The sequence below is a fragment of the Geotrypetes seraphini genome, chromosome 8 (assembly GCF_902459505.1).
Source record: "Geotrypetes seraphini chromosome 8, aGeoSer1.1, whole genome shotgun sequence".
In the NCBI taxonomy this organism is placed as follows: domain Eukaryota; kingdom Metazoa; phylum Chordata; class Amphibia; order Gymnophiona; family Dermophiidae; genus Geotrypetes; species Geotrypetes seraphini.
Genome location: NC_047091.1, coordinates 53431136 through 53449394, shown reverse-complemented (window position 1 = coordinate 53449394; position 18259 = coordinate 53431136). Strand labels below are relative to the sequence as shown.

At 44.8% G+C, this 18259-nt stretch overlaps 1 protein-coding gene across 1 annotated transcript in view; it reads right to left on the bottom strand.

Moving 5' to 3' along the window:
* SIPA1L3 (signal induced proliferation associated 1 like 3) overlaps positions 1-18259 on the bottom strand; it is a 485058-nt gene that overhangs the window by 42244 nt on the left and 424555 nt on the right. The window contains 2 exon segments of the mRNA XM_033954455.1: positions 1137-1255; positions 10777-10904. Of these exon segments, the coding sequence (XP_033810346.1) occupies positions 1137-1255; positions 10777-10904 (247 nt within the window).

Below are 18259 nucleotides of genomic sequence, written 5' to 3'. Positions count from 1 at the left end.
GTACATGAAAAAGATAAGACCTAGTGCCTTTTTGAGGCCCAAAATTAATATAAGACAATGCCTTATTTTCGGGGAAACACGGTATCTCAGGCAACCGTGCATCCAAATACTGCCCATTTACTGAGTAGAGCTAGTCCTTGTATTTTAACATGAGAAAGTAGTGTTTCCATAATAAGCACCCTTTTAAACTTACTAGGAGTTAAAGAGGAGCAACTTAACTTAGACAAGCATTAACTAGCATAACCTGTCCAGAACATCTTAAGATTAAAGTTGGGCCCATTTCCCTTGTTTCAGCAAGGTCAAAAAGTACAAATGTTAAGATCTGCTAGATGAATGGAACAGATGCAAGTAGAAAGGATTACTCCCTGAAAATTCAGGAGTCAATATTCAGTCAGTGATTATCTGCGTTTCTGTTAGGCTTGGGATCTATTTGGCTAAGGCACTAAATATTTGGATGTTTGGCACGGCCCAGCAGTCATAAGGTACAGTCAATATTCAGTGTGGTACCTGCAAAGCTAAATCAGGCATAGTTATGACTGCTATTTATGTGATCTAACATGTCTAGTTAATGATGCAGGCAAATCATCAATGTTTGCAAATCCCCTACTTTGCCATGGAACTAACCAGAGGGTGCCATTGCAGTGTGGGTATTAAGTTGCCAGAGGCATTGTGCTATTTGTCTAATTTTAAGAAAATGTTGAAGGCATGCTATTTTTTGGGAAGCAATTTTTGTAAAGAAGAAGCTTACTGCACCTGTTGATCAACTATGAGTTGGGGCATTAGCTTCCTCTTTTCTATCCTATTACGGAATTCATTTTTTTTTTTCTACATTTATTATTTGTCTAGATGGATCAAGTACCCTTGGTCAAGATTTAACTGAGAAGGAGGCTCTCCTGCCTGGTTAAATCACTTTGAATATCAAGCTCTTGCTCTTGTGATTGCCTGGCATCAATATGCTCGTTGTAATGAAAGAAACATTCCAATTAGAGGCAAAAAATTAGAAGCAGAAAAGCAAGCAGTTTCAGGAGGCAGCACGCAGAGGTAGGGCTCAAGAGAAAAGACATTTTAAATTCCATTATCAGGAAAGGAATTGGACAGAAAGAAAAGAAAAAAAACACCCTATGCTCCGTACTCACTCTGGAGTGCCTGTGAGGAGAATCCTTACTGGCGTGATCTTGCCTCCCTGGACGCTTGCTCACCCCATTTCCAGACATAGAGGAGAATCGAGACTGTGCTGGCACATGCCATAGAGGCTCTGCAAGAATTGGATATGGCACAGTGTTTTTGCTTTTAATTCAAGTCACTAGTTGTGTATAGACACTTACTATGATCCTTCTTTCGCATCACTTACGGTTTGTTATTGTTCGGTGTTGCAGATCAAATAAACCAGACTGAGGGGCTAATGCAGAGTCTAACAGCATGATTTAGATATTTTTAAATCAAAATTGAAAACAGTTTTTGTTCATATGCATAACAACATTTGCTAACCGTTCCATCACTTAAACTATTAATACACGAAGACAATACGTTTTTTTTCAGTCGTGGCCCCCTAATTGTGGAATTCCTTGCCAAAGAAATATTGACAGATTTAAAAGTCAGTTGAAATGCTTTCTTTTTTAAAGATGCTTTTGACTGCTAGACATCGTAAAAACAACAAAACAAAACCAAAAATCCCTCCTTTTGTAATTTTCCTTGATTGTATCATTTGCCTCCAATTATTGTATTTCTATCCCACTTCCTGTACTGGTCTTGTCTGTATTGAAAGTCATGTATTTGCTATATGAACTTTTGTTCCCCTGTATATTGCTATAAACTGTTTTTAGAATTGTGCATCGCCTTGAATATATGATTGGGCAATCAATCAAATTTTAAATAAACGTCAAACTTGCTTAAAGCAGACTGAATAATTGCTCCTGGAATGATAACATTAGAGAATGACACGGGTAAAAATTTGGCCCCGTCATCGTCCCGTCCCCGGACCACCATCCTCTGCACCGCCCCATCCCCGCTGGTCCTTTTACCGCCCCGTCCCTGTCTCTGCCGTCCCCTTCACTGCCCCGTCACTGTCCCCGTCTTCAGCGTCTTCTCCTCTCCATCCCCCCATCCCCAACACCCTTCACGTGGTCCAGTAGCTCCCTCCCGCCAGCCAGCCGTGCATTTCCCTCCCTCCCTCCTTTTCCCTTACCTTTTCTTCTTGAAACTGGCGATTTCTATAAGGCTACGAGCTGTATTACAGCCGGAGCCTTGAAGTCGCGTCGGGTTGCCTGCTAGAAAAGTCTCCTCCGATGAAACCGGAAACATGAAGTTGCGTCAGAGGAGATTTTTTCCAGCAGGCAACGCAACGCAACTTCAAGGCTCCGGCTGTTTTACAGCTCGTAGCCTTATAGAAATCGCCAGTTTCAAGAAGAAAAGGTAAGGGAAAAGGAGGGAGGGAGATGAATGGACAGCCGGCGGGAGAGAATGGGCTGCCGGATCGAACGCTCGTTCACTGCACGTTCACTTCTTGTTCACCGCCCCGTGCTACCATTCCCTGCTCCACGGGGCGGTGAATGGCCTTGCCCCGAACTTGCGGTGACCTTTTTTTTTTGGTCACCGTTTTGGCGGGTAACAACCACCGTGTCATTCTCTAGATAACATCCCCTCCTTGTGTCTCCTACTTTCCTATTCAGTAATTGTAGTTTCTCCCATCCTGTGACTATCATGCCTCGTGTAAGTCCATCTTTATTCCTATATCTTTATGTATGATTAGATTGTAAGCCACCCAGCTGTTTTTGCACTATGGGCGTGATAGTAAACCCTCAAACTTGGAAACCACCGTCAGCTGTACGTGGCGAGCAATGCAGAAAGAGATTTAGTGGGGGTGTTAACTCAAGTGGAATACATGGCCATATACTGCATTAAAATGAATGCATATAAAGTCATTAATTATTCCACAGCCATGCAGAGAAGGAAACCATGACTTCTGACGTGGTTATTTGTGGGAATTTTTTCATCGGGTCCAGGACAGTGAAGCCCTATCTGATTCCTCTGCCCCAATAGCTTTCTGCACTGGCACCCCCAATTCAACCAACTTCTTTCCTCATTCCTCCCCTCAATATGAGCGGCATCACTTCTTCAGTCTTTAAAATGCCTTCTAATCGCTCTCATCCCTCCTCAACTTCAAAAAAGAATTCCTTGGTGTCTAGTGGACCCCTTCTTCCCCTCGATGCCTCCCTCCAGGTTCCCTGGCTCCCCCCACCCACCCCCGGGAGCGATGCTCATTTAATTCAGCCTCTGGCACTGTCATCATGAAAAATGGCGGGTCAGTTTGCCATGTAAGGGAAAAAATTCCCTCATATTTTTCAAAATGTTGATACTAGAGGCAGGATCGAGTGGGCATCACTTCTACCTCTTAAGGTAGGACCTTGGGGGAGGGGGTGCAGGGGGGGGGTGTCAGACTCCACGGGTTTTTGAAACTGTAGTTTCTGTTCAGGAAAGGAGAGCAATGCCTGATGCCGATACCAGTGGTTTCATCTGTATGGCTTTCTTTATCCTTTTAATATCACTCTTCCTGTCAATGAGTGAGTCAATCACTACTCACACAATTACAGAAGGGTGACATTTCACAATTGCAGATTGCTGCCATGATTTTAACTCAGCAATAATCTGCATACTCGATTACTGCATTCTGTGGTAAATGTTTTGCAGGAAATCTCTTGTTATAAGCTGTGCAGTGAGCAGTGCTCCAACATGCAGCCTTCTGGATCAGCCCCCGAGTAAGATGGAAAGCACTACTGTTAATACAGAACATGGTCAAGCTCCATTGACTTATTCAGTCTCCTTTCTTTATGTTATCCATACAAAATCAGTTATAAGAGGATATAACATGTTAATCTATTAGACAAAAGCTTTATTCTCACTAACCACAAATAAAGAGAATGGTTTCTGTAAATTTGTAACTGTGAGAACACCCCCCTAGATACTCATCATATTTTGTTGAGGCCATGTATCATCAGGATGTGAACAATGACTCCTAATAAGGATGTTTCTGGTAACTTTGGCTTGATCAAAATATTCAGAATGATACCATGTTATCACTAGCCATTTTAAATTTAAAAGGTAGCTAAATTATTATTTGGCCCCAAAACCTGCAATGTCAGCTTTGCTTCCAATTCAAGAGCACACCCACCTTAGTCAACTTTGAAACATGTGCTTAACTAAGATGTCTGTAAATAGCTATGATTGGGAGGGCATGTCACAAAAGTTCCTTCTAAGTGGAAAAAGTGACCCAGAACACCTCAGACTTGAAGAGGAGGACATGCTACATTCAGCTATGTAGAGCTGCATAAAATTCATCTACTAGTTTATTGGCGGTACTGCAGCAAGAGATTCTGTGTGATGAGTGAAAGTGCAAGGTTTCACACCGACTCATGGCTGAAGGATATTCTTTGCATAGTATTATACCAGGTAAATCACAAGCTTATGATGGCATGTGCTTTCCCTGGAAACCCACTTCCCAGCCAACTCTACTCTGTGTTCTTAGGACTGCTGTTCTCTGTCCCCCTTAACATATCACTAATGATAAATAGCTGCCCAAAAGCACTTTAAAATGAGAGGAGAGTAAGACATGTGCCACTGAGCACCCCAAAGAAAAGGCTGGCAACAAAGCTCTTACTTTTTCAACCTGGCAGCTGGAAACTAGCATCCTGAGCTTTCAGTCATGTTATCCAGGAATTTTTCATCTCGTTATTTCATGTCCTCTTGCAACAACATTGTCTTGGGTCAGTATGGAACAGATGAGGACTTTACATCTGGCCATTATAAGGATGACTCCTTCCTTCCATCTTCTGTACACTTAATAATCACTCCATACAGTACAAACACCCTCCTACCCCCCAGTTCTGTGCAGAGCACTTCGTACTAGCAAAGTGTCATGGGCAGCCCAGTCTTTTCGCACCAATCAATATATGGCTTCCAGCATTCTAGGATGTTTCATAGCTGTTACTTTAGACATTCGAAAAACATAAGCTACTTTATACAATACCTGGGCATTAGATGGGGTCGATATCTGATGCCAAGCTGCTGCAAGCACCAGACGGGCTGCAGTCACAATGATGGCTATCAATTTACAAAATTTAAGAGGGACCCCCCCACAGGTGGCACATTCAACAAAGCACATCCCATATGTTTTACAATATTAATACGATTAGTATCAGTAACTCAGAAATAGTGAACGTCTACTTATAATCCTATATAATAAAAGGTTAGTGGCGCATGCGCTTTTAAAAAAGCGTGATTACTGCGGCCGTGGTGTGTGATCTGTGGCCGTGTTCCATTTTAGAACCCGGCCAATGATCACGCCCCTCCTCCCGCCCTCACCAACCTGAAGGAAGCTCAGCAGACCTCCCGCCCTCACCTCACTAAGCTGGAATCATACCTCCCGCCCTCGCTCACCGCTGCTGTCACTGCCGCTGATCCTCCTCTTTGGGCCAGCCTGCGATCGTGGCCGGCTTTGGCGGGCCTCGTGGGCCGTTTTCCAGCCTCGGTGGCACATTCCCTCTGACGCAAGGGATCGCGTCGGGGGGAGCGTGCTTCCGGGTTGAGGAGCGGCCTGCGAAGTTCGCTGGGGCCGGCCACTACGATCGCGGCCTGCTTTGAAGAGGAGCAGGCCAGGTAAGCAGGGGGATTAATTCAGGGGGCCAGAGGGAGAGTGAAAGGGGCCATGGAGAGATAGGGAGAGGGAAAGGGGGCTGCTTTGGGGAAGAGGTGTGCTGGGGACAGACAGTTTTACTCTGGGGGGAAGACAGAAGGGCCCATGGAGAGACAGGGAGAAGGAAAGGGGGCTGCTTTGGGGGAGGGGTGTGCTAGGGGGAGACAGAAGGGGCCATGGAGAGATAGGGAGAGGGAAAAGGGGCTGCTTTGGGGGAGGGGTGTGCTGGGGGGAGACAGAAGGGGCCATGGAGAGATAGGGAGAGGGAAAGGGGGCTGCTTTGGGTGGGAGGTGTGTGCTAGGGGCAGACAGCTTTGCTCGGGGGGGGGGGGGGGGAGACAGAAACATAGAAACATAGAAGATGACGGCAGAAAAGGGCTACAGCCCATCAAGTCTGCCCACTCTGCTTACCCACCCCCTGTCTATGCCCTAATGACCCAATTTCCTTATCTTGACCCTCGTAGGGATCCCACATGGGTATCCCATTTATTCTTAAAGTCTGGCACGCTGTCTGCCTCGATCACCTGCACTGGAAGCTTGTTCCAATGATCAACCACTCTCTCTGTGATGAAATACTTTCTGGTGTCACCATGAAATTTTCCGCCCCTGAGTTTGAGCGGGTGCCCTCTTGTGGCCGAGGGTCCCTTGAGAAATAAAATATCATCTTCCACTTCGACATGTCCCGTGAGGTACTTAAATGTTTCGATCATGTCTCCCCTCTCCCTATGTTCCTCGAGAGTGTAGAGCTGCAATTTGTTCAGTCTCTCTTCGTACGAGAGACCCTTGAGCCCTGAGATCATCCTGGTGGCCGTCCGCTGAACCGATTCAATTCTGCGCACATCTTTACTGTAATGTGGCCTCCAGAATTGCACACAGTACTCCAGATGAGGTCTCACCATGGCCCTGTACAACGGCATTATGACTTCAGGCTTTCAGCTGACGAAACTTCTATTGATACAACCCAATATCTGCCTTGCCTTAGATGAAGTCTTCTCCACTTGATTGGCAGGACACAGACAGCAGCCAAGGAGAGAGAGATAAAGAAACACAGACAGACAGACACTCTATTCTAGCACCCGTTAATGTAACGGGCTTAAAGACTAGTGTTAATAATAAACACATTCACAAGAAAAATGTGAAAGGTAAATAAAGCTACAACACGAGTTAGACACGGCTCTACCGGGAGGAAAAGCCTCAGACAAGGAAACTAGTCCTCCCCTGGCCCAAGCCCGATATCTAACGCCAGTCTGTCCTGGGGTAAAGCCCTCTGCCACCACCACTGGAGTTTGCCCAAAATAAACCCTGTCAGAAAATAAACGGTTCCGAAGAGAGGTCCACATTCGGAGAGTCACCCCCCAAATTGGATTAACATGAGGGACCATCGCTTGGATCCGGCTCAGGGTTAACCAGGGAAGATGACTCAGAGAGACATAAGTTCCTGGAATAACTGCAACTGTGCACAAATGAACACCCACTCCAAAAAAAAAAAAAGTGCATGTGAATACTTGCATATTATATCACAACTCTGCCTCTGCTCCATACAAACTATGCCCCCAATAATACTCTTTTCATTTGCCTACTTTTTAATGCAAGCAAAATGGATTTTGCATATCATAGTAACATAGTAAATGATGGCAGATAAAGACCTGAACGGTCCATCCAATCTGCCCATTAAAAACACATGATTAAATTAACTTGTCTCTTCTTTGATATTTCTGGGTCATAGACTGTAAAGTCCACCTAGTATTGTCCTAGGTTCCAAATGCTGAAGTTGCCGTCCAAACTCACTCCAGCCTATCCAACCATCCTGTTTGCAGGATATCTACCCTAAAGTCTGGCCAGTAACATCCTCATGTTCCAAGTTAGTGGAGTTCCTATTGATACCCAGCCCAATCCTACATCAAATCACCACATATGGGACACAGACCGTGCAAGTCTGTCCAGTATCAGCCTTAGCTCTTTAATTTCTAAAATTACTCCCTATAAAACTGAAATTAAGTTAGCAAACAGACTTTCCTTAAGACACGATAGGAGTGCTTGCAAGGAGTGTTGGACAGTTTATCACATCTGTACTATGTATTTTGCAGGTTTGTATTCTTTCAATGCCTGTTTTTTCCCCTAAAGTAGTGAGCTGAATACATGTAACAAAATAAAATCAATACACCTAAAACTTGCACAGTGCGAAGCAGTTAGGTGAGAAAAATCAACACTAAGGGTGCAATCTCTTAAAGGCTTAAAGTTTCTTTAAAAGGATAAAAATAAAAGCCTGTCTTTATGTGAGCTCTTATGTTGCTTCCCCTCACTGCTGAGAAAAGCTGAAACATCCTGAGGATGTGAAAAGCACACCATACAGATACACTGATGGATGCACCTCACAGCCATCAGGCACACTGAGTGGCTAACTCAGGGTCATATTTCCTCCTTTCCCACTCAACAGGAAAGCCAAGACATGAAAACTGAAGGATCTTTCTAGAGCTAACAGACATATGGACAAATCACTGATTGGAGAAGTCTAGTCTGTCCCACCCTAAAAGATAAGGTAACTCCAGGTTCTACTCTCCAGTAGCCAAGTCTGCCATTAAAGTAGCTTTAATGACTACCATTTGGCAAAGCTTAAATATGCAGCTGTGTTTATAGGCATCTTCTGTGTATGGCCCTCTGAGGTAGCCCTTGACCTTCCACCTAGAGAATGACGCAGGGAAAAAATATATCCCTGTCCCCTAAAACTCGGCCCTGTTCCGTCCCCGCCAGTTCAGTCCCCATCTCTACGAGCTCGATCCCCATCCCTGCCAGCCATCTGATCCCATCTGCAGAAGCCTCCAATAGTTATGATTTTATACTGACCTTATTTTATTAAAGTATAAAAAGAAACAATATTCTGTACAATTGCCATTTTATAAACACAAATACACAGCAAAGATCAACAAAACCCCTGTCTCCCCTCCCCTTCACAAATATCCCCTCCTCTATCGAGAAAACTGAATAAGTCAAATTATTACAGAATGCTACACAGAAAAAATTATTACAGAATGCTACACAGAAAAATCATGCTAACAGAATACCACAGTCACACATGACAGGAATAATGTTAGTGGAGTACAACTAGGAGGATACATATTTCAAATCTAATATATTCTAATCACAAAACAGAAAATAAAATTATTTTTTTCTAACTTTTGTTGTCTCGTCATTTTATTCTTCAAATCATGTTGGTCTCAGGCTGTGATCTCCGTTTTCTATTGTTTTCTCTTAACCCTTTCAGGACCAAGGGACATATTTGTCCCATAACTTTAAAATCCTATAAATTTTGATTGGGATAGTCTACAGTTCTAAATTTGATATGTACGGATTCCATATGATACTGCCTTTATGTAAACAAACTGGTTCCGACATTCATTCATTAGCGTCGTTGCCAGATTGACGAGAAGATTCACTTGCCACACTGTCCATAAGCCAGAAGTTTGATTTTTTTAAAAAAAAATAATGATATTTCACAAAAAAAATCAATTTTTTGGCATCTGCAAGCCCTTTTTACCATAAAAATGTCGTCAAAACCACAAAAATTGGCCTACGATCCTTATGGTCCTGAAAGGGTTAACTCACTTACCAGGGTACCATTTGACATTTCTTCTTTCTCCATGCTCATCATTCATCTTCTATCTCTGTGTATGTACTGTTCCCCATGTTCAGCATCTCCCTTCTATATGTCTCCTATATGTCCCTTTCTAGTTTTTCCCCTGTATCCATCTCCCTGCCTTCATCATCTCATCATTCCATAATTCCCTCCCCCTCTGTATTGGGAGTGGGGAAAGAGAGAGATCCAAGGTGCATCTCTCCTACTCCCTCTACTGACACATCCAACATTTCTCCCTCTCTCATCTCCCAGATCATGTGCAGCATTTTTCACCATTGCCCAACAGCCCTGTGCCCAACATTTCTCCTTCTAGCACCCCACTCCAGCACCTCGCCACACCTCTCCCTCGATCACCATATCCAACATTTCTCCCTCTCATCCTTCTCTTTCCCATGTATCTCTACCTCACTCCTCTCTCTGCCCAACAATTTTCCTTTCTTCTTTTCCCCAAGTGTAACATCTCTTTTCCTCTCACTCATGCCCAACAATTCTCCCATTCTATTCCCTCCCTCATGTCCCAAGTTCATGCCCCCTACCTTCCCTTCTGTGTCCTGAGTTCATGTCCCCCTCCCTGCCTTCCAGCCTTTATCCCAAATTTGTGCCCATACCATGTTGCGTGCTACTTCTGGCCCTCCTTTCTCCCCTCTCTCTCTTACTTGTTCCCTTCATTGCCATCCAGCTGGGTATGTTCCCCTCTGTCAAAGCCAACCCGGAAGGCTTCCCTCCGATGTCAGAGCTGACATAAGAGGGAAGCCTTACGGGGCAGCGGGGATCCCAGTTATCTCAAGAGTCCTCTTTCCAGGTGAGCTGCTTCTTCCTGCCTTCAGCAGCACTTGTTTGAAGGGATGTGTAAAGCGGCTCTTGCACGCTGCACATGACTAACCCGGAAGCCATCTCTCGAGAAAGGGAGGGGGGACTGTTTGACCTGTAATAGGGAGGAAGGGTGGCTGCTAAACTCACGAGGGGGGGACTGCTGCTGGATGTGTGATCTTGAGGGGGGCTGCTGACCCAGAGGAGTAGGAAGGGAGGCAACTCGTTGCAGATCCTTTACTGTGAGGTCAAGGCCATTTACTGCTCCCCCATACCTGCAGCAACCAGTTGATTTTTTCCCCCGTTCCGGAGGGTTACCCACAGCTAGCCACAGGTAACAGTCACCGTGTCATTCTCTACCTTCACCCACTGAGGGATAGAGACCCACAATGACTCATGATGAATATGGCTAATAAAGGATGCTCATTCCTTTAAAAAAACAAAAAATAATAAATATTCTTCTTACAAGGGCATGATCTCCATTAGGGAGGACTTCAATTCTCAACCAGATCCGACTTCCTTAGTAAGGAAAGTCCTGTAAAGATAGGCCCAGGGTTGCAGCTGTGCAATGCCAAAAATTTAAATACATGAACTAAACCCCCCCCCCCCAAAAAAAAAAACCCCAATCCCCCAAGAGTCTTACCAGGTTTGTGCCGCTCCATGGTGCTCTCCTGGCTGACGAATCCTCCAGAAGAAGAATCCCCACTGGACATCACTTCACGACTATACTGCTGCTCAAATGGCAAGAAAGGACGTGCTGAGGCATCATATCTGCAGAAAGAAGGAGAAAAAAAAGTGCCAAGGCTTAGAAGAGTGTAAGGCATGCTGGCAAAAGCAGCCGAGCTGCAAGAGGAAGAAAAACCCACAATCCCTACCTCTTCATTAGCAGTTTCAACCCACAGAACTTTACACTTGGGGGAGAAAAAATAAGCGTGCAAATAAACGAGAGGAAATGACAAAGCAGAGGTAGGTGGAATTGAATAAAAATTCAGTGCCAAGTTTAATTGCTCAAGGCAGTCATGAGACATGCAGGGCTGAAAGTGGCAGACATGACCTTGACGTTAACTTGATGAAAATAATAAAGGTTCTGTTGATGAGAAGAGCAGCTCCAGTAGCAGTGATAGAAACATAGAAAATGACGGCGGATAAGGGCCATAGCCCATCAGGTCTGCTCACAGTAGGTTCCTATCAGCAACTGATAAGGGTGGCATAAGAAGAAATTGAAATGAAAATGAAAAAGCCAACATGCCATCCTGGAGCACAGTGCAGAGGTTCATAGTCAGTTGCGCGCGAGACACCAGCATGCCGACAATCGAGCGCTGACAATTTGGCGCAAGAAAGAAGCGCGCTGCGAGAAAACTTAGTTTTAAAGAGCTCCGAAGTGGGGTGTGAGTGGGGAACCTCCCCACTTTATTGTATAGTGTTTGCGCTGCTGTTGAGGGGGGGTTGGAACCCTCCATTATAGAGAAAACGGAACTTTTTCCATTTTGGGGGGGAAAAGTTTTGTTTTCTCTATAATGTGGGGGGTTGCACCCCACACGCCCCCCCCCCAATGGCAGCGCAAACACTAAGCAGTAAAGTGAGGGGATTCCCCCCCCACACCCCCTGTCGGAGCTCTTTAAAACTAAGTTTTCCAGCAGCGCACTTCTTTCTTGCACCGAATTGTCAGCGCTCGATTGTCGGCGCGCTGGTGTCTGGCGCGCAATTATCCCGTCACCCAGCGCAGACCAAGTCCTGAAGGCTGTGCTGACAGCATAGAACTTCTCTTCTGGGGGGGGGGGGTTCCGCAGGAGGGAGTAGGAATCAATCCTGTCAGGGGCCTTTGTCGGGTCCATACCACATATTGTTTTTACTGTGTGTTATATGGATTTACCAATTGACCTGCTTCGCTTGTATTTGTGAAGATTTACATCAAGACGATCAGTTCTACAGTTTTGTTCTTTCTTTGGTTTTCCATTTTTCCTGTGGAATGATTTGGTGATTCTCTTTGTTCTTTTCTGTGATAGCAACAACATCAAAGTCTGCCTCTAACATCAGGGCCTGCAGATCATGAACTTTGTTGCTTAGACTGCGAATATTTGTCATTGCTTTCCAGCTACCTTTCAGTGGCACTATGATTTTTTTGCAGTTTTATCGCCTAGTCTCACTTCCTACTGCATTGCTAAGAAGTGAATTACTAAGATTGTTATTTACATTGTAATGTAATGTAATGTAATCTAATTTATCCTATATAATAAAAGGCTAACTCGCGCATGCGCAGTCCTATTTTCGTGTTCCGTGCGCTGTAGGTCTGTGGCCGAAGGAGTGCGCATGCGCGCGAATACGTCACCACCCGATCGCCTCCACAAGCCGGACCGCAGCCAGACGACGTTATCCGTTTCTCCTGTCGCCGATCTCCGTTTCTCCTTTGCCGCCCACCCCCTTCTCTTCCCTCGGGTCCGAATGGCGATTCAAGCAGCGTGTACATCAGTCTCCACACGCTGCTTCGGGCCCTTCTACTGCCCTGATTTGCTCTGCCGCGTCTCTGATGATGTCATCAGGGACGTGCCAGAGTAAATCAGGGCAGAAGGGCCCGAAGCAGCGTGTGGAGACTGATAAAAGCGCTGCTGGAATCACCACCTTTGTAGTCCGGCCCGCGGGAAGGGGAAGGGGAAGGGACAGGGGCGGGTAGAGGAAACGCTAATGCTGCTGCACAGGGAACTGGTGGGGGGGGGGAGGGAAATGGAGGGGAAGGGAATGCTGCTTTGGACGGACAGACAGACAGAGAGAGGAAGGGAAACACAAAGAAAATAAGAAATACACAGGGGCAGGTGCTCAGGGAACTGGTGTGGGGGGAGGGAAATGGAGGGGGATGGAATGCTGCTTTGGACAGACAGAGAGAGGAAGGGAAACACAAAGAAAATAAGAAAGACACAGGGGCAGGTGCACAGGGAACTGGTGTGGGGGGAGGGGGATGGAATGCTGCTTTGGACAGACAGACAGAGGGAGGAAGGGAGACAGAAAGGAAAGAAGAAAGACACAGGGTCAGGGAGATACACAGAAAGACAGACAGGCAAAGGGGGCCAGGGACAGAGACAGACAGAAAGGACAGCGGGAGCCGCGTCAGGAGGGGTGCGGGATGCGGCAGTGGGAACTTTTCCAATGGGTGCAACTGGGCAGCTGTCGGGAACCTCTGATCAGGGGCAGAGCAAGGTAAGAGTATCATAGGGATAAGAAGGAGGAGGGAGGATAAAAAAGGAAGGGATGCCTACTGCTGGACAGGGGGAGAAGGAAAGAGATGCTGATGGACAGGGGAGGTGAAGAAAAAATAACGGAGGACTAATGTTGGACAGGGGGAGAAGGAAAGAGGTGCTGCTGGACAGGGGGGAGGTAAAACAAAGGGAGAAGGGCTGCTGCTGCATAAGGAGAGCAGTGAAGGGGTGGTGGTGGACACAGTGGAGGTAAAAGGAAGGGAAAATGGACAGGGGGAGCAGGCAAGGGGTGGTGATGGACAGCCAAGGAAAAAGAAAGGCAGAAAGAAAGAAAGCGGCTAAGGAGAGAGAGAGAAAAAAAGACAGACACACACACATATGTTCTAGCATCCGTTAATCTAACGGGCTTAAAGACTAGTTTCTTATATACCGCTCAACTCCGTTAGGATTCTAAGCAGTTTACAGAAAATAGACAAGAGTGTGCATTAAAATTATAAGTAATATAGGTTTACAGAGAAATATACATTAAAGGATACAATAAAAATAAGATAAATAAATAAAGAATAGGTACTTAGAAATTCCCTTACTGTCCCGAAGGCTCACAATCTAACACATTGCTATCTTTACTACCACAAAATCCTGTCTTTTGCTGGGGGTGGTCACCAAAAGTGACCTGCATCCGTATGCCACCCCCACCATTTTAGTTTAAATGCCTAGAAATATATTGCCTGAATTTCTTAGCAAAGATTCTTTTACCCAACATAGTAAGATGCAGCCCATTATTACAATGTAGTCTCTTGTTTTTCCATGTATTTCCCCCATCCTCTTATGTACCTAAAGCAGAGGTATCCAACCTTTTGGCTTCCCTGTGCCGCATTGGCCGAAAAAAAATGTTTCTGGGGCCGCACAAATGCTGCAGCAAGACAGAGGAGGGAGCCGACAAGATGGGGGGCAGCAGAGGAAAATACTGCATCGCCCTCAACTGGGGCCGCACAAAATACTTCACGGGGGCCGCAGGTTGGACACCCCTGACCTAAAGCTTTCTTGATGACACCAGGCCTTAAAAGTCTGCAGTAAAGACCTGCTTTTCACACAGGCATTTACCATTGATCTGACATGAGGAATGTGCTGGTGGTAACAAGTGGACTCTTCCAGTGATAACTCCCTCTGTGTTTCTTTCTCACAGCCTAGTTCTCTGTTTCCTTTTGTTTTAATATGTCCATACTCTGCAGCTTCCCTATCAAATTATTTAGAGTCCCTTTCATTCTTGGTTCTGCTTTGTCAGTTTAGCAAATCCAAAATAAATAAATATTAAACGGCACGCGCCCTGCAATTTCTTTGTTGGAAGCATAAGATAGGTTATTTTGGGAATAAAATACATCAGTGTTCATTCACACAGTATCTTATTTTTTCTTTTTTTATTTGGCGGGAAGAAGAGGGAAAGGCTGGTTTCCTAGTGTAGCTTTTATTTATTTTTTTTTTTTAACCAAATAGTGTGTTACAGTAATACATATGAGGAGACTGAAGAGATAATTATTATTATTATTAATTCAATTTTCTATACTGTTCTCCCAGGAGAGCTCAGAACGGTTTACATCAGTTTATTCAGGTACTCAAGCATTTTTCCCTGTGGCCCCGATTCTATAAAGTCCGACTAAAGTTAGGCGCCGATATCACAGAGGCGCCTAACTCAAAAAACTCAATTCTATAAAAAGTAGACACCTAGCCCAAAGTGCCTGCACTAAAAGTGGGCGTGGTTAAGGGGTGGATCATGGGTATGTTTTCAAGTTAAGCATGTATTTGTGAGTTAGGTGCTGTTAGGCTCCAATATCTGTGCCTAACTTTAGGCGATGAAAACCCTGACATAAACTGGGAACACCTAAATGTTAGGATGCTGAGAATGTTTAGGGGGGACGCTAAATGTAATTCTATAATGGGCAGACTTTATAGAAACAGGGCCTGTAAAAATTATACAGAGCTTTTTCTCTCTATAACTCTGTCAAAACTTGACCGATTTCAATAAAATTTGGAATATATATTATCCTGTATAAAATCTGAAGTATTTGCAATAAGCCTACATTCATGCCAGCCCCCTCATCCAAATGACATCACCACTTGGCAATTATTGTCCGGATATGTACAGATGCCATAAACAGTTACCATGGTTTTCAGTCAGGAGGATCTGATCCTTATTAAAAACTTGTATATGGAGAAAGGTTATGGCTCTCAGACTGGTGCAAGAGTAACTCCACCCCCCCAAAAAAAAAAAAAAATGAAGTGGGAAGAGGGTAAATGTCAAATATAATTTGAAGAAGTTGCAAGAAATGGCTCAAGTGATCACCAGTCAGGAAATGGCAGGACCCCATCAGTTTGCATCGAAGAAAAAATTGTGGCATTTGTGTAGTGAAGTGACATCATTTAGATCAAGGGTGCCCACACTTTTTGGGCTTGCGAGCTACTTTTAAAATGACCAAGTCAAAATGATCTACCAACAATAAAATAAAAACAAAAACAAAACGCAAAGCACACTGTACGCATAGAAAATGTTAATTATCATTCCTATTCCAGGGTTTTTCAAAGAGGTCAAAGCAGATGACTCTATGCACTGTCACCTCACTAACAACCATACAAAAACAGACAAACACCCCCATCCCTTTTTACTAAACCACAATAGCAGTTTTTAGCGCAGGGAGCTGCGCTGAATGCCCAGCGCTGCTCTCGACGCTCATAGGCTCCCTGCGCTAAAAACCTCTTTTGCGGTTTAGTAAAAGGGGACCACAGTGTAAAACATAGACAGCAGATATAAATTCAGATACATTTTTTTTGGGGGGGGGTTTTAAACTGTATTTTATTCAACAAAATGAAAAATAATACACAGGCTGAATGCCAACAACAAATCAACAATCTCCCACAATAAACATACCCCCCCTCCCCCAACCGAGTGACATAGCATAATACAAAAACAAAAGAGGATTAAGAAATCAGGTAAAAAACAAAACATATGCATGATTCATAAAAGGCCCCTCCAGGAGCCATATCGATGCCAAATACGACGAAACGCACCACAAGAGTCATTATTCAAAGCAGTCAACTTGGACATCAAATAAATCTGATCAACCTTATGCAAAAGATCAGAACGAGTAGGTAAGTAAGTACGTTTCCAATAAGTGGCCACGCAGAGTCTAGCCGCCGTAGCAACCTGAGCCACAAAGTGGGTCTGATCGCTATCTAAACTCCCCAAAGGACAGTTAAGCAAAAACACTTCCATGCGTAATAGTATGGGTATGTGTAATACATCGATCACCAGTTGTTGAACCATCTTCCAAAAAGGTACAATCTTGATACAATCCCACCAGATATGCCCAAAATTGCCTAAACCCCCACAGTTACGCCAGCAGCGCCCATCTCTACTAAGGGGGATGCTAAAGAGACCCTGAGTAAAGTACCATAAAGGCAGTCCCATTGCTGATAATCAAAGGTCCTACCCAACAAGATCTCCCACCGATGTTCATATGTGCGGGCCTGAGGCCTGGTGTACAAAAGGGCCCTATACAAACGAGAAATTAGGCACACCCCAGATCCCATCCTAAAGACTTGAAGAAAGGCAGAATCCGCCCCTTCCCATTCAGGAATCACCCTCTTTTTCAGAAAGTCCCGAAGCTGAGCATAAGCGAAAAAATCTGTCTCCGGTAGGTCATATAAAGATATAAAGCAGTAAAGGGGATTAAGTCTCCACCCAATATTAATTGACCAAGCACCCGGAGACCTCCCAATTCCCAGCGCCTAAAAATCCCAGTATCTCTGGCAGGCAAAAAACCAGGGGCAAACCTAATGGGAGTGGCATAAAAGTAACGCTGACGCGGAAACCAAGTCCGACGGACCTGGCACCAAGCCTGCAGAGTACACACCATCCCATAGGAAGCCCCGTTCTGCAAATCCCGAAGGATCTCAAACGGTAACCAAGGCAGGGCTGCCAATGGATAAGTCGGCTGCAGGGCCTGTTCTAAAGATACCCAGCGCTTAGAGGGATAAGCCCAATGGAATAACACCTGCAATTGAGCCGCTAAATAATAAGTGAAAAAATCAGGAACGCCCATTCCCCCATGTAACCTGTCCCAGTACATACGTTCCCTCCGTACCCTAGGCGGTTTATGTGTCCAAATATATGCAAAGGCCCGTCGTTGAAGCCTAATTAAGAACTGTTTAGGAATTGAGAGAGGCAGGCAGGAAAACAAATATAAAAAACGAGGCAACACATTCATACGCAAAGCACTAATCCTACCCATCCATGATAACCGTAAACCTTCCCAGCGATCTAGATCCGTAAAGACAGTCCGTAACAGCGGAGGATAATTCAATTCAAAAAGGTCAGAGAGCTTTCGAGATATACGACCACCAAGGTACCTAATAGACTTAGCCGCCCATCGGAACGAAAAAGTGGCACGTAAGTCAGCTACCAAGGAGTCCGGAAGCGATACATTAAGCAATTCAGATTTGTCAATGTTAACTTTAAAGCCGGCCACCTTACCGAAGAGGTCCAAAACACGTAACACCACAGTCAAAGACTGAAGCGGGCGAGTCAATGTAAACAAAATGTCATCAGCATACAATAAGATCTTATGTTCTTCACCACCCACCACAATCCCCTGAATATCCACATGTGCGCGAATAACGGCTGCTAATGGTTCCAAAACCAACGCAAAAATCAGTGGTGACAAGGGGCAGCCTTGTCTGGTACCGCGAAGAATCGAAAAAGAGGTGGTATATCTTCCATTAATCCTTAAGCAAGCCTCCGGTTCAGTATACAATAACGTCACCCAATGTAAAAAAGCCCCCGAAATACCCATCCGTTTCAAAACCGCTAGCATAAATGGCCAATAAACCCGATCGAAGGCTTTTTCAGCGTCTACTGACAATAAAACAGCTGGAACAGAA